At 37.3% G+C, this 13,412-nt stretch overlaps 1 protein-coding gene across 1 annotated transcript in view; it reads right to left on the reverse strand.

Annotated features, from left to right (window-relative positions):
• The window catches only part of rev3l (REV3 like, DNA directed polymerase zeta catalytic subunit), a 128,608-nt gene that overhangs the window by 12,850 nt on the left and 102,346 nt on the right, over window positions 1-13,412 (reverse strand). The window contains exons 22-25 of the mRNA XM_084433337.1: window positions 12,420-12,561; window positions 9,994-10,238; window positions 9,749-9,857; window positions 8,960-9,166 (exon numbers count right to left, since the gene is read on the reverse strand). Of these exons, the coding sequence (XP_084289463.1) occupies window positions 8,960-9,166; window positions 9,749-9,857; window positions 9,994-10,238; window positions 12,420-12,561 (703 nt within the window). The remainder of the gene's footprint in view (window positions 1-8,959; window positions 9,167-9,748; window positions 9,858-9,993; window positions 10,239-12,419; window positions 12,562-13,412) is intronic.

The following is a 13,412-nucleotide window of genomic DNA, read 5'->3' on the forward strand; positions in this document are numbered from 1 at the left end:
TGAAAATTAATACAGTACTAAGATTGGATTAAAACCAAATCAAACATGTATTAAAGTGTAATAATATTAACCATGAACCACATACAGTAGGCCTAACAATATGCTAATTTATGACAACGGCTGGTAAGAGAATTCACTATTTGTTTTACTGTCTTTACAGTTTGACCGTTCAGTCTGGAAAATTCTCTTGAATTTCAGCATCCAGAATTTTACTGCACAAAACCAATTTTTTATTAAAAAAATCCTTTTAAAAGGTGATAAGCCTATATATTTTGATATCATAATGATTAAGGACTATTTGGTTAGTTGCAATTCATTCTTTGCATCTAGCATTTGTTATGGGAAAATTGATATTTTCTCTATATTTTATTTTCAATGATTTAACAAAAGAATGCCATGCGTTCTTTTGCTGTATTTTGAGTTTTGTGATGTTGATACAGCTGCAGGGTGTGTGTGTGTGTGTGGGACTTCAGAGGTGAGAGGATTCCCGGGGTCAAGGGGGGTCCCTTTTGTTCCTTGTGTTTGGGGTGGGTGACAGGAGATAGCTTTGAAAAGAACACTATAAAGAAGCTGGCCAACCCCTGCTCTGAGTCTCACTCCGCCTGCAGCTGGACTGTGGATGGACTGGGAACATTCTTGCAAGAATAAATATATTTTAAGGACAATTTGAATCATGGAGTCTCTTATGCCTGATGCTGTTTTGTTAGTTGTTTGTTTTTGCCTCAACAAGCTGGTGTCAGAAGTGCGAACCATGAGGTTTCTTCTGGCCCTGAGAAAGTGTATTGTCGGACTGATCACCCTAAAGCACAAAAGGCTTTAGTCTTACCTCGCCGAATTGAGAGAGAAGAGCCAAAACTGCTATCAGGGCCAGGAGGAACCCACTGGATTCAGAAAGAACTCGGAGGCAGTAAAAGCATCTCGGGTAAGAGACAGTTAAATTATTTTGATAATTGTGAGTGAACATGAACCATAGTGGCTGGAACTATCTCTTTGGTACGGGCAGAGAAGGTTTTCGAGGGGGAGATTGTAACAAGCAGGGCTCTACAGTGCGAGCATTTCTCTCGCATTTGCGTTTACACCTTTATGGACAGACAATGAGTTTAAGTCTTTGTTAAGAGAGCACATGGACTCAATCGTGACTGAGAAAGTCAGATTGAAATTAACAAAGAAATTTGGCATTGATCCAGACAAAGTCAGAACAGTCTAAGCGCAACTCAGAGCTAGAGAAACAGATCAAAGAGCTCCGTACTCATTTAGGAGTAGGCCTACATGTACTCCTTGGGAAAAAAGTTAGTGTAGGGCCCTGTCAAGTCAATTTTATGCCGAAAACTAGCTCGTAAGTGGACGGAAGAGCCACACGTGGACGGAAGAGCCACACGGACGGAAGAGCCACACCTGATTAATTAGGTTTACTCAAAATCTCTAACCTGAGGAAGTCTTGTAAAAGTGGACGGAAGAGCCACACCAGATTAATTAGGTGAACTAATCGAGCGCTAGAAAGTGCTCACGGAAAGATTTTGAGTAAAACGTAATTACAGGAAGCATATTTGCTAAAACATGGCCGATTTTGGGTTAAAAAGTCGGATCTGTTGAAGATGTTTGACAGATTAGTAAGACGCGCGTCGAAGGAAAATCCAGAAGAGATAGAAATCAGCCAATATGGGGTCATCTCAAAGCAAGCTTGAACAAAATTTTATAGGCTACACCAGTTTTTCTGTAAAATGGAAAAAGTACGGCCAGAAATGCATACAAGAAATTGGGAAACGGATAATTGTTTAACAAAGAGGTTGTTGTAGTTTTGTTCATGAGTGTAAAACTGTGAACAGACAGTAGTTTGTTGAACTGAAGAAGATAGAAGAAAACGAAAATAAATGCAGAAAGGATTAGCATTTAGGGAAAGATAGAATGTTTTTCCTGATGGAAATTACAAACAGTGAATTGTTGGATTGCAGATAGAACAGAACAGATACAGAAGGAACTGGCATGTAGGGAACGATAGAGTTCATGGAACTATTTATGAACGCCTGATTAAGTCAAATTAAGTTGAAATGGTACGAAAAGTGAGTTTTAGATGGAAATGGGGCGTTGAGTATGATTAACAGGGATTGGCATGATATAAGGATAAGGAATGTTTCATTAAGTAAAACGATTGTCTTTTGAACCTAAAGGGTCCAGCTATGCTGGGAGTACAGCAACAGCGCTTGCTTGTTCAAACCAGCTTCTGGATGTTAAATGTATACTTGTTTTGTAATCAGTGTTGTTGATTATAATATCAAATTAGAAAATGTCCAAAGATTGGATATTTTGTTGATATTAAGCCATTTAAGGAAATATATTGTTTTATAAAGGAAATTATGGGTTGGAGATAATTTCCCTAGACACGTGTGACTAAAGTTAATCAGAAACTTTGTGAAACCCGTTTAGAATATTTAGATTTTCCGTGTCGCTTATGAAAATTAATGTTCTGCCAATAATAATGATGTGAATGTGCTTTATTGTATTAATGTTATGAAAACAAGGGTATTTAAGAATAGATTGCCATATTTTTGTAACAAGAGTTGAAGGTGCAAGCATCTAGGATAGCTGTGTGTAATTTAGAGACTGAGAACAAGATTTAGGGAATCTTGTGGTTTCTGTGAAACAGTAGAGATGGGGGCTGAATAATCATAATACAATCTTGTGATTTAAGTTGAATCTGCAAACTAACCACTTGATAGAAGAATAAGCTTTTAAAACCAGTGTTGATGAAATTAATGACACGTTAAAGTTTTAATACTGTATGAAGAGTAACTGAACAGTCCTGATAAATAGTGAGATAAAAGAGAGCAAATACTGTAAGCAGTTCTGCTCATGCTCTGAAGAGATTTGCAGATGATGTTTTGTAAAAGTTTGATTGTGATTGGAAAGATAAACAATAACTTGACTGGCTCCAAACAAAGAAAGTGCCAAAATGACACAAATTTAAAGAAAAGTCTGTGTTAATATGGGTTAGAAAGTAGATCAATGTTAATATGATGAAGATTATGATTTGGCTATTGTTATTGAATTTGCAACTGGGACTGTAAAAGAAAATACAGAGAACTGCTTATCAATGGCTCTGTTTGCATTTCCTGAACAGAACACACTCTTCAGGGGTGTAAAGTAGGGTGGAGATGTTAGAAAGATCAGAGTAAGACTGTAGGCAGAATAACAGAGAGTGTTATTCTGAGAGTGGTATTGCGGTCAGCGGGGTCATTCAGTGACTGTAAATGCCCACTGTATGACTGTAAAAGTAAATGAGGGAGAAAAGAAAGTTGATAGATGGAACTTTTAAAAGTTGTAAGAAGATTGAAAGATTTAAGTGTAAGGAATTCCTTTTGAAAGGAAAGAACTATAAAAAGTACCGGTCACTAAAAGAATGATTGTGTTTTGAATGAAACGCTTTGATAAGGTTTTAGATGATATAGAGAGACAAATCTAATGAATGATTTATAATGATAATCAAAAAAATTTATCACAAGCAGAGAGCGCAGCCTCAAAAGTTGAATCATAGAAGCAGATTGATAAACTCCTAGAGAAAACATTGAAGTCAGGTATTAAATTATGGCAATTGAAAACCTGACAACTAAAATTGAAATGAAATTTTAAACGTTATTAAGAACTAGAATAATTCTTATTATTTCTTTAAGATAAAATAAACAGAAGCAGTGTTACAGGATTAACAGTTGCTAAATGTAAAATGTGTAAAAGGCATTTGATTAAATAAAGGCTTGTTAATGTTGATTTTAAAAGATAAGAATGTGATTTGGCCAAAACAGGTTTGCTTATCTGAATCTGGCATGTGCTGTGACTGAAACTGCCACAGTTTCAGTGCAACAGAGACTCATTCTGAGTGGATATTTGTAATGTCTAAATTACAATACGTGTAATTTATGGAAAAGATGCCTTAAGATGGGCTACAGTTAAAAAAAAAAGATGGTAGATAAAGTCTGAAGTTAAAAGTTTATGAGAATGCAGTGCACCAGTCCTGAATGCCTCAAGAGTCTCTCTCTCATTCAATGTCAGCTGAAAGCTGAAAGCTGTTGTCTTAGCCTGTGTAAAGCACAGTGTTTCAGTTGAAAAGATTCATAGATATGGAAAAGCTAAAACAAATCATGCTACAGGCAATTCAGATTTGACAAATTTAGAGGACAATTTGTAAATGTTTTAAAAGTAAAACTGAATGATTTTAAAGAAGTCTTTAAAATAATAATGCAGACCTTAAATGATAGAAGTGACATTTTTGACTAGTTTATTTTAGGACCGCTTCTTTGTCTGATTTTAGCCTCCACCATAAAACAGGGCCGATGGCTCCGGCTACAGAAGTAACAGTACACTGAATGTACGATTGTGATCTAAATTCACTGACTATAATCTAAGCAGGTTGCTACCTTTAAGATGATTAATGAATTTAAGTGATTAAATACTGTTGTTATTAACCTGTCTCCCTGTGAACACTATTAGGTCCGAATGGCTCTGATGACTCTTGAATGCGCCTTTTCCTATAAGCTCCAGAAAACAACTGATTATGTTGAAGAAAACGGTCACAGATTCTGTGATGGGAAAGAGCGGTAACCAAGTGTGTACGAAGTGATTACCCCAACGACGGGTAAGATCTTTTTTGGCCAAAAGGGCAACCTAAGACAGGGGAAGTCACTGGGCATCTCCTGATGGAGGTATTTTTATGTGAGAAAGGTATTAGAGTTGAGCGGTGACTGTGAGGCCAGCAGCATCAGCAAATCATTGAGAGGCGAGATGAGCTGTGAGGAGTTTACGGCAGTCTGACCCAGAAAATGTGAGTTCCTCTATATACCACTCACCAGAAACCGCGTTGATTGTATGGCTTGTTTTTCTGACAAGTGTCTGCAACTATGCCAGGGGACAACACCCTGAAGAAAAGACAATTATAGGTTAAGAGCTGATCTGAATGGGCATTCAGGAGCCAGCAGAGACCATTGAACTAATAGTTATCTGTTGTGGAGACAGTAACAAAAAAATGTTGTAATGTTAGTTGCCTGATGGGCAAGGAAAACACAGAGATTGTGTTGATGTTGAACTAATGTGTCAGTTCTGACTCCTGTAGATCATTAGACATGACAAAGGACCATTATAAGACATGGTGGTGGCTAAAGATAACTCAAGAGAATTTTCTGGAAAACAAAGGTTAGGCAAATTGAGTATTTATACTAAAGATAACCTTAGAAAAGATCATAGAAGGATTGAATATGACTATGATTATTTTAGTTACAGTCCTAGGAGGCTGTTGAAAAGATTATTTGCTTATAGTGAGAGAGAAAGAGACTGCTTGGGATGGTACTCTGTCTGTCTTTCTGTTATCAGTCAGCCAAAGAAAGCTGAAGCAAAGTAATAATTATGCACCAAAACAATCCAGCTGACTTTTCCAAAATCAAATGAATAATGAACAGACATGCTTTGAAACTGGTTAAGAGGCCATAAAAACATTAGATAAAAGATACAGGAAAATGTAAGGTTAAAATGTCATTTAAAATTTAAATCTTTTTAGAGAAAAGATATGAATAAGAAATATGAGCAGTTCATAGTCAGGGATGAGTGTGAGTGTTAATTCATGTTTTGTACAGTATGTGTTAGTTTAGGACAACTATTCTGTCTGAATAGTGTGTATACATTTTTCATTAACCTCTGGAAATAGATTGGTTAAGGCAAATGACAAATTTGAAAGTAAGCTGAGGATTGTGAGTCAATCTGATGAGAAGGCAACACAGAACATAGGACGAGCTTTAAGTTGATTGATCATCGAGCTCTGTCTGTTAATTATTATTTTGGTCATTTATGATGTGCAGTAGATTTGAATTACTTTCTGGACAGGTTTAAGTATTGATGTGTAAATTAGAATTGTGAAGCCGTAGATAGCCGTCAGTCATGTGTTGAGAAAAAGTTATAGATTTGACAGCAACAAACACGTAGGCTAAGTAAACACGTAGGCTAAGTAAATATCAGATTATCCAGAGAGCCCTTAACAGTTATGAATTGTAAAAAGGGGAGATTGTTATTCGACTGACGTTGACGAAGTGTGCACACCACGACCTGACCTGACCAATTGATGACCTGGAGAATGTTCGTAGATGACAGTTGCTTAAGAGACCAAACAATAGGCCTGAAAAGCAAGAAACGCTGTGAGACTAGGGGCCGTTGCCTTAAAACAATTTGATAAGAAGATGAAATTGTGGCTTTAAGTAATATTTTTATTTCAGAGGCAGAGAAAGATGTCTAAAGGAAATTTGGCTGAAGGACAACGTTTGGGTTAGCAAACTTTATCCAAACAAATGTTACCAAATAAATATGAACAAATATTGCAGTTTTCCTGTAGCTCAAACATTAGAGTTTGGCACCTGTAACGTCAAGGTCATGGGTTCGATTTCCGAGGGAAAGCAAGAACTGATAAGAATGTAAATGTGTACCTTGAAATGTAAGTCGCTTTGGATAAAAGCGTCTGATAAATGTAAGAGAATCTTTATGTTAAATTGATGCATGAGATGAGATCTCGTGCATCAAGAGGAGGATGATAACAGTTGCCAAATATGGTTTAAAGCCATCGCACAGGTGGGAAGATAAATGTTAGAAGGACATTGGGTTTAATTGGGTAAAAACCCTGCAAGAAGCCATTCTTCCCCCTAACAAAATTGCTGTGTGCATTGTTTGTATTTTTAAGTGTGCTAATAACAAGAATTGTTTCGACAGGAAACGCCAGGGCATGCGGCAGCACAGCAGACAAAAGAAAACTATGTGACAATAACCTCAACATTTGTTTTTCTTTATAGAAGATGCAGACTTTTGCGCACATGGCATGAGCAAAGACACACACACACATGAACAAATGGTCAGATAAGAGCCTTTCAACTCTTCAGGGGGGTCAGAAGGACAGAAAAGCCCAGGAGGGGGTCAGATTAGACAGTCTATTTGTCTAAAACCAGCACAGGAGTGAAATGGCAGGGCAGACTGTGCCCAGTGAAAACAATAGCTATGAATGAATTTGACTAGTTATCCTGGCCTGGGTTATTATTGTGTCAGAAAGAAAGGTGCAACACCTGTGCAATGCTTAACTTAAAATTTTAATTTTGCAGGATGTCAGGATGGATTGAACCAAACGGAACTGATTCTGTATTGTTTTGTTAACATGAGCAACGTGGGTTGAGTGTTTTTCAGGGGAAAAGGACCCTGAGTGCTATTCAGTGAGCAAGAAATTATTCGATGATATGTTTCAGGTTGAAAATTCCACAGGTCACACCAAAAGGGACGACAAGACAAGCGGTCACTAACAAAATCACTTAAGGTCTGCTTTCACAGGTGACAGCAGACAGTAAACGACTCATTCCAGTGGGGGTGCGATCGTGATCTAAGGGAAAATCTTGGAAGGATTTGAAAATGATTGGAGAGTGTGAGACCTGAGTCCAAGCATCTCACCTTAAACTACACCAACCAACGTCAGCAACCCCATACGCCAACGCAAAGAATAAAGTGAGGAATCAAGGATGTGCTAGAAACATACCTCTCCTTGCCAACGGTGGAAAGACCATTTCAACGGCGCGCAAAGTGTCAAAATGGTGAAGATGGAACGTCCACGGGGCAACGAACATAGAAAAATGTTGACCAATTAATGGTTGAAGAAAAGTTTTGTGATTTTATTTGATTGAATCAAATTAGGGCTTAGTATTGATATAAATCTAATAATTTGACTTGTGCAAAGAAAAATGTGTTTTCAGGTAGAAGATCTATTAATTAATGTGAAGTATGGTGATAAGAAAGACGGTATGTAATGGAAAAGTCAGGGATAATTTCGAACAACGAATGATCAAATTATAAAACTTTTCTGGTTAGATTTTATTAAATAGATTTTAATTAAATATAGCTTTAGAAGTAAAACCATTTCCTGACAAAATATTGTGATTAATTGAAAAAAAGGCTAAATACATAGTGTTATGATTGTATGTGTTATTCTGATAATTTTGTTATTAATGGGTACAGTCTATCCTAAGGGTGAACAAAATTATGCAGATGGTACGAGTAACAGAAGTTGAAATTATAATCATTTACGTTTTTTCGGTATTATAATATCCTTTATTCTTACTATGCTTTAAGTTATACTGGAGTGACTGAGGGTCCGATTTATCGGGAATGCGGTAGCAGTGCTTATCCATTTAGCCCGGCTTCAGATAAAATGTTTACTTGCTTGCTCCTAAAGGTTTTATTTTTATTTGTCTATTTTTGTTTATATTTCTTTCAAAGTTCAAGTAGAGTGATCAGGTATACAAAAATCAGATATGAAAGGTAACTGTGATGTAAAGACTTGAAACAACTCTTATCATTTATGGGTTTGATGCAGAATTAGAAACAAGGGTGTTTTTTAAGTTGTTATAATCATACCTAATGTTAATGAAACCAAATTGTTTATCAGAGAATGATAAAGAGGAGGAATTGTTATGGGAAAATTGATATTTTCTCTATATTTTATTTTCAATGATTTAACAAAAGAATGCCATGCGTTCTTTTGCTGTATTTTGAGTTTTGTGATGTTGATACAGCTGCAGGGTGTGTGTGTGTGGGACTTCAGAGGTGAGAGGATTCCCGGGGTCAAGGGGGGTCCCTTTTGTTCCTTGTGTTTGGGGTGGGTGACAGGAGATAGCTTTGAAAAGAACACTATAAAGAAGCTGGCCAACCCCTACTCTGAGTCTCACTCCGCCTGCAGCTGGACTGTGGATGGACTGGGAACATTCTTGCAAGAATAAATATATTTTAAGGACAATTTGAATCATGGAGTCTCTTATGCCTGATGCTGTTTTGTTAGTTGTTTGTTTTTGCCTCAACACATTGTTTTTCCTTTCTGATCTGTGATCACATTAGACACGCAACTCATTTTTGGGTTAAGAACCAGTGATTTAAAATGCCAAGTTACAGCATGTACCTCAACGCTGGGCATTCGTCCTGAGAAGCTGGCAGCAGTGTAACCAAATGTGACATTAGCAATAAGTTTGAGGCCAAGCTGCCTGGCATCCAGCAGGCGCAATAGAGCTTTGTCGTTCTTGTACGCCTTCATGGACTGCTTCACCATGATCCTGGTCTTCAAAATCTCCTCCAGCATACGTGGAAGTACACCCCTCCGCACTGATGACTGAGCACACACAAACCGTGAGCACAACCGACTTTGACACTGCCGTTGTAAGAAATATTACAAATACATTTACTTGAAAATCGACAGTTCTTGCTCTAAAATCTGGCTGGATGAAATTATGCGACTGTGACTTCACATCTGTTGTATTTTATATCAATTTCTGTTCATAGAATGACCTTTATGATGCTTGGTAACTAAAAGCAGAATTGAATATAGTGATTTTTATTCACAATATTTTAATTATTCCTTAAACCCTGGTATCTTTTGTCATATTTTAGTCGCTACTGTTTTATAACAGCAATAAGCCATAAGAAAATGTTGGTTAACTTTGTGCATTGTGGTCTCGTATCCATCAACCAGTGACAGTTTCTGAAAAGCCAATCCAGTTACAATTTTGGAAATCCTGTTTCACATACTATTATTCAAATATAGTAAGCAGTACAGTATAAATCATACAGCAAGTAGCAAGCTAGTATTCCATTTCAACTATTTGAACTATTTAACTATTTAACTGGCTCATCTCGTGAGGATCATTCAGTATTTAAATGAAAATGTTTAACAGTGGTGTAATCTCAGAACTACCTTCACAAATGCAACACCATTGGGAGAAATGGTGATGTCATTTCTGAGCTGGTATAGGAGGTCAGGAGGGACTCTGAGAGATGTACAACCAAACCTGAACTCATCGCACCTGAGAGACCGTGTGAGAGAGTGGAATAGATAAACATTTATGAACCACACAACAGATACTGCAGATATATGGAAATGCTGCATTAATACACACTAGGCCTAATGTAGTTTTACTCTAAATCCAAAAGCATGCTTACGTTCCGAGATTCTCGACATGGCCAAGGCAGGTGGAGTAACAGTAATTGTAGGCAATGATGATGGATGGATACAGTGATTGGAAATCTAACACAATGACCGAGTTGCTATAGAAACGCGACTCTGGCTCCATGACCAGTGGGATGCACTGCGGGGCTCTTTGCTGGGCGCGCTGCTGTGTGCTTGGGGTCACTGGGATGTAATTCAATGGCTTCGCAATCCTTAACATCATTGATTCCACACGGTACTGCAAGAGGAGGAAAAAGATTAACTACCAACACGAAACTACAAAAAGTATTTATGGATCTAATAATCAAAAACTTAAATATAATATACATCTGTGAATCTCTCTTTTTCAAGAATTAAAAGAATACTGTTTTTCAACTTCACCTATCAACTTAATTGATAACTTTCCACACAGAAAATAAATTATGGTTGGGAATCAAGAACCAAGAGAATAACTTAAGACTGGATGGCGCAAAAAAAAAAGGCCACACGTCTTTCTATTGTTATGTCCACACTGCTTGCAAGCAACTAGTATACAGCATGACAACTGCAGTCTTAAGGCTGGAATACATTTCACAACTTTAATGTGTTTTTTTTTTTAAGAAAATAATACCTTTTACTCATCAATAAATGGATCAAAAGTTAAATGGATCAAAAGTTACAGTAAAGACAATGACTGTTCATACCTAAAACAATGATTTGGTAATCCTCCTATTCCATTGTTCTCTTTTGTGAAAAGAAAAAAAGTCTCCTGACAGTTCTCTGCCAAGTTGTTTCTATTGTTGTCAGCATTAAAGAGATGGTTTGGAGTAATTTCAACCTAGGGTCCTTTACACCATGACCTCGAGCCAAACACCCCCCAGAAGCCTTTTTTTCCCTTGGTTGAACATTATTAAAGTTAGAGCTTATTTAGAAATATCAGCCGAATGGCTTAGAGCAGGCGCTAATTGATCCAAGGTTGTATCTCGTAAATTACCCCACTAATAATGCCCAGAATGGTACTGTTGTAAAGTTTTTCTTTCTTCAAAGCAGACCAGGAGACGTTGGGGATCACGTTCAAACAAAGTTATTCTTTATTGAGGACTTCGCGTTGACGTGGCTGCAGGAATCCAACATAATCTAACGTACATAAATTTACATGGTGTCTTATAGGCATTTTAGGAGGAGGGACTTTTGAAGGTGGAGACAAATTCAAACAAAGCATGTAAATGAGTATACAGGTTAAGGAACCCGCCCCAGACCGGCAGTCTCAATAGTATCAGCATACCTATTCAAATGCTGATACTGGCCAGGAACTCCAGTTCCAAGGGCCATCCCAGAGCCATTAAAGACAAAGGTGAAAGTCTCCCCTACAGCTAATCCAATCAACCTAACGATTCAATGTCTGGGCTCCGAAAGGTAAGAATCTCAGTGATCTGACTCATTTAAAACACAATAGAGATTGCAACTTTGCTGAGATCTTAACCTTAAAAGCTAAAATCAGTATTCTTCACCGTGATGTTATGTAAGGAAGCATATCTGAAATAGATTCTTAAATTTGTAACCCTTCAGTACCAAACTTCTACAGTAGTACAAATAGGTTCTGTACTCATAAAACGAGGCATTGTAAAGTTTGTAAGTACATCAGGAGTTTATTTAAATAACAGCTGCTTGATGGCTTATGCTACCGCTAACCCGGACGGTCACTTACATCATTTGGGAAAAGCCCGTAAAAGTCCTGGCAGAAAGCGATGCATAAGGATGTAACGTAACAACGCCCAGTTCCAGGAATTTTGAAAGTTTTATAAATGCTTGTATTTTCAGATCATAACTTAAAAAGTATTTCGAATATCATCCAGTTATCAATAAATTTCTATGGAGTGTTAAGTTCACTAGCTTTTCCCTTACACTTGTGAGTTTTGCAAAGGACTTTTACAGGCTTTTCCCAAATCACGGAAGTGACCTCAACGTTAGCGGTAGCATAAGCCATCAGGTAAGTGTTATTTAAATAAACTCCTGATGTACTTACAAACTTTCCAGTCCCTCGTTTTATGAGTACAGAACCTTGTACTACTGTAGAAGTTTGGTACCATTCTGGGCATTATTAGTGGGGTAATTTACGAGATACAACCTTGGATCCTTTAGCGCCTGCACTAAGCCATTCGGCTGATATCTCTAAATAAGCTCTAACTTTAATAATGTTCGACCAAGGGAAAAAAAGCTTCTGGGGGGTGCTTGGCTCGAGGTCATGGGGCAAAGGACCCTAGGTTGAAATTACTTCGAACCATCCCTTTAAGTCTGATTCAATGGATGGCTATGTAACCATTTTGATTGACTTTTTAGTTTTATTTTGTTTCTTTCAGGAGGGTGTAGTCACTTTAATCAATTATTTCATATCTAAAAGGCATCTGTGTGCTATGACAGGATTTAGATGGATGATTACCTGTGAGCCCCTGGTTAGCACATGGTAGAACTGAATTCCAAACACGCGTGCCAGCTCACTTGTCCTGCCAATAATGTCCTGCTGCTGGAGTAACTGGACTGTACCACAAACACGGCTCACATAATGATCCACCACTTTCCACCTGACCCAAATGAAAGCAACCGATAGATAGAGTATGGAGAAAAAAAAAGAAAAAAACAAACAGTATTTTGTTTGTATGCCCAGTAAACATTATTAAATGTCACGTGCACTTATAATATCTGCACTGCAAATATTGTATCCCATAATGCAATGTGCCCAACTTGACAAATTAGCTTCAAGTAATATCAGCTTCAAGTAATATCAGCAGTAATTTATAACATCTATTTATTTGACATTGACATATGTTACCTTAACATGACATTTAGTCATTCAATGACTAACAGTGTCATTTGTCTACACATTTCACAAACTTTATTTTTTATAATAGCTGGTACCATTCAGGCAGGGACGCAACTGCACAGTGTCCAATCAGAGGTGTCTGAGCCAGTCAGAATCCCCTCCGCTCAAAACACCTGAGCTTTCTTTCAGGGCAAAATCATGGAGCTCTGAACGCTCGCAAATTCTTTCATTTTTTTTAACAAACAAAGTGTAGACATGATTTAAATAAGAGATTCACTGTGCTTCTTGGATAACAGTTGATATCACTTGATATAATAAAATAAAATTTTGAACACTTTTAAAATGCTAAACAAAAGTTAAATTAAAATGTTTCCTTTTATTTATTTTTAAATTCGCTTTTGATTATGACATCTTAAAGGAGATTTTCAAAGAATGATTTTTGCACAGTAGTGCCCAATGCGGCGCCCCTGTTTACCACATATACTGCATACCCCATTTTTGTGCCCCTGCAGACAGTATATATGGTACAGTTGCAGTAATCAGTATGCTGGAATTCCATTCTGAAGTTAGCTTTAGTTAAAAGATGAATGGAGAAATTATATTCCAAGGAAC

The sequence above is a fragment of the Rutilus rutilus genome (genome assembly GCF_951802725.1).
Source record: "Rutilus rutilus genome assembly, chromosome: 15".
In the NCBI taxonomy this organism is placed as follows: domain Eukaryota; kingdom Metazoa; phylum Chordata; class Actinopteri; order Cypriniformes; family Leuciscidae; genus Rutilus; species Rutilus rutilus.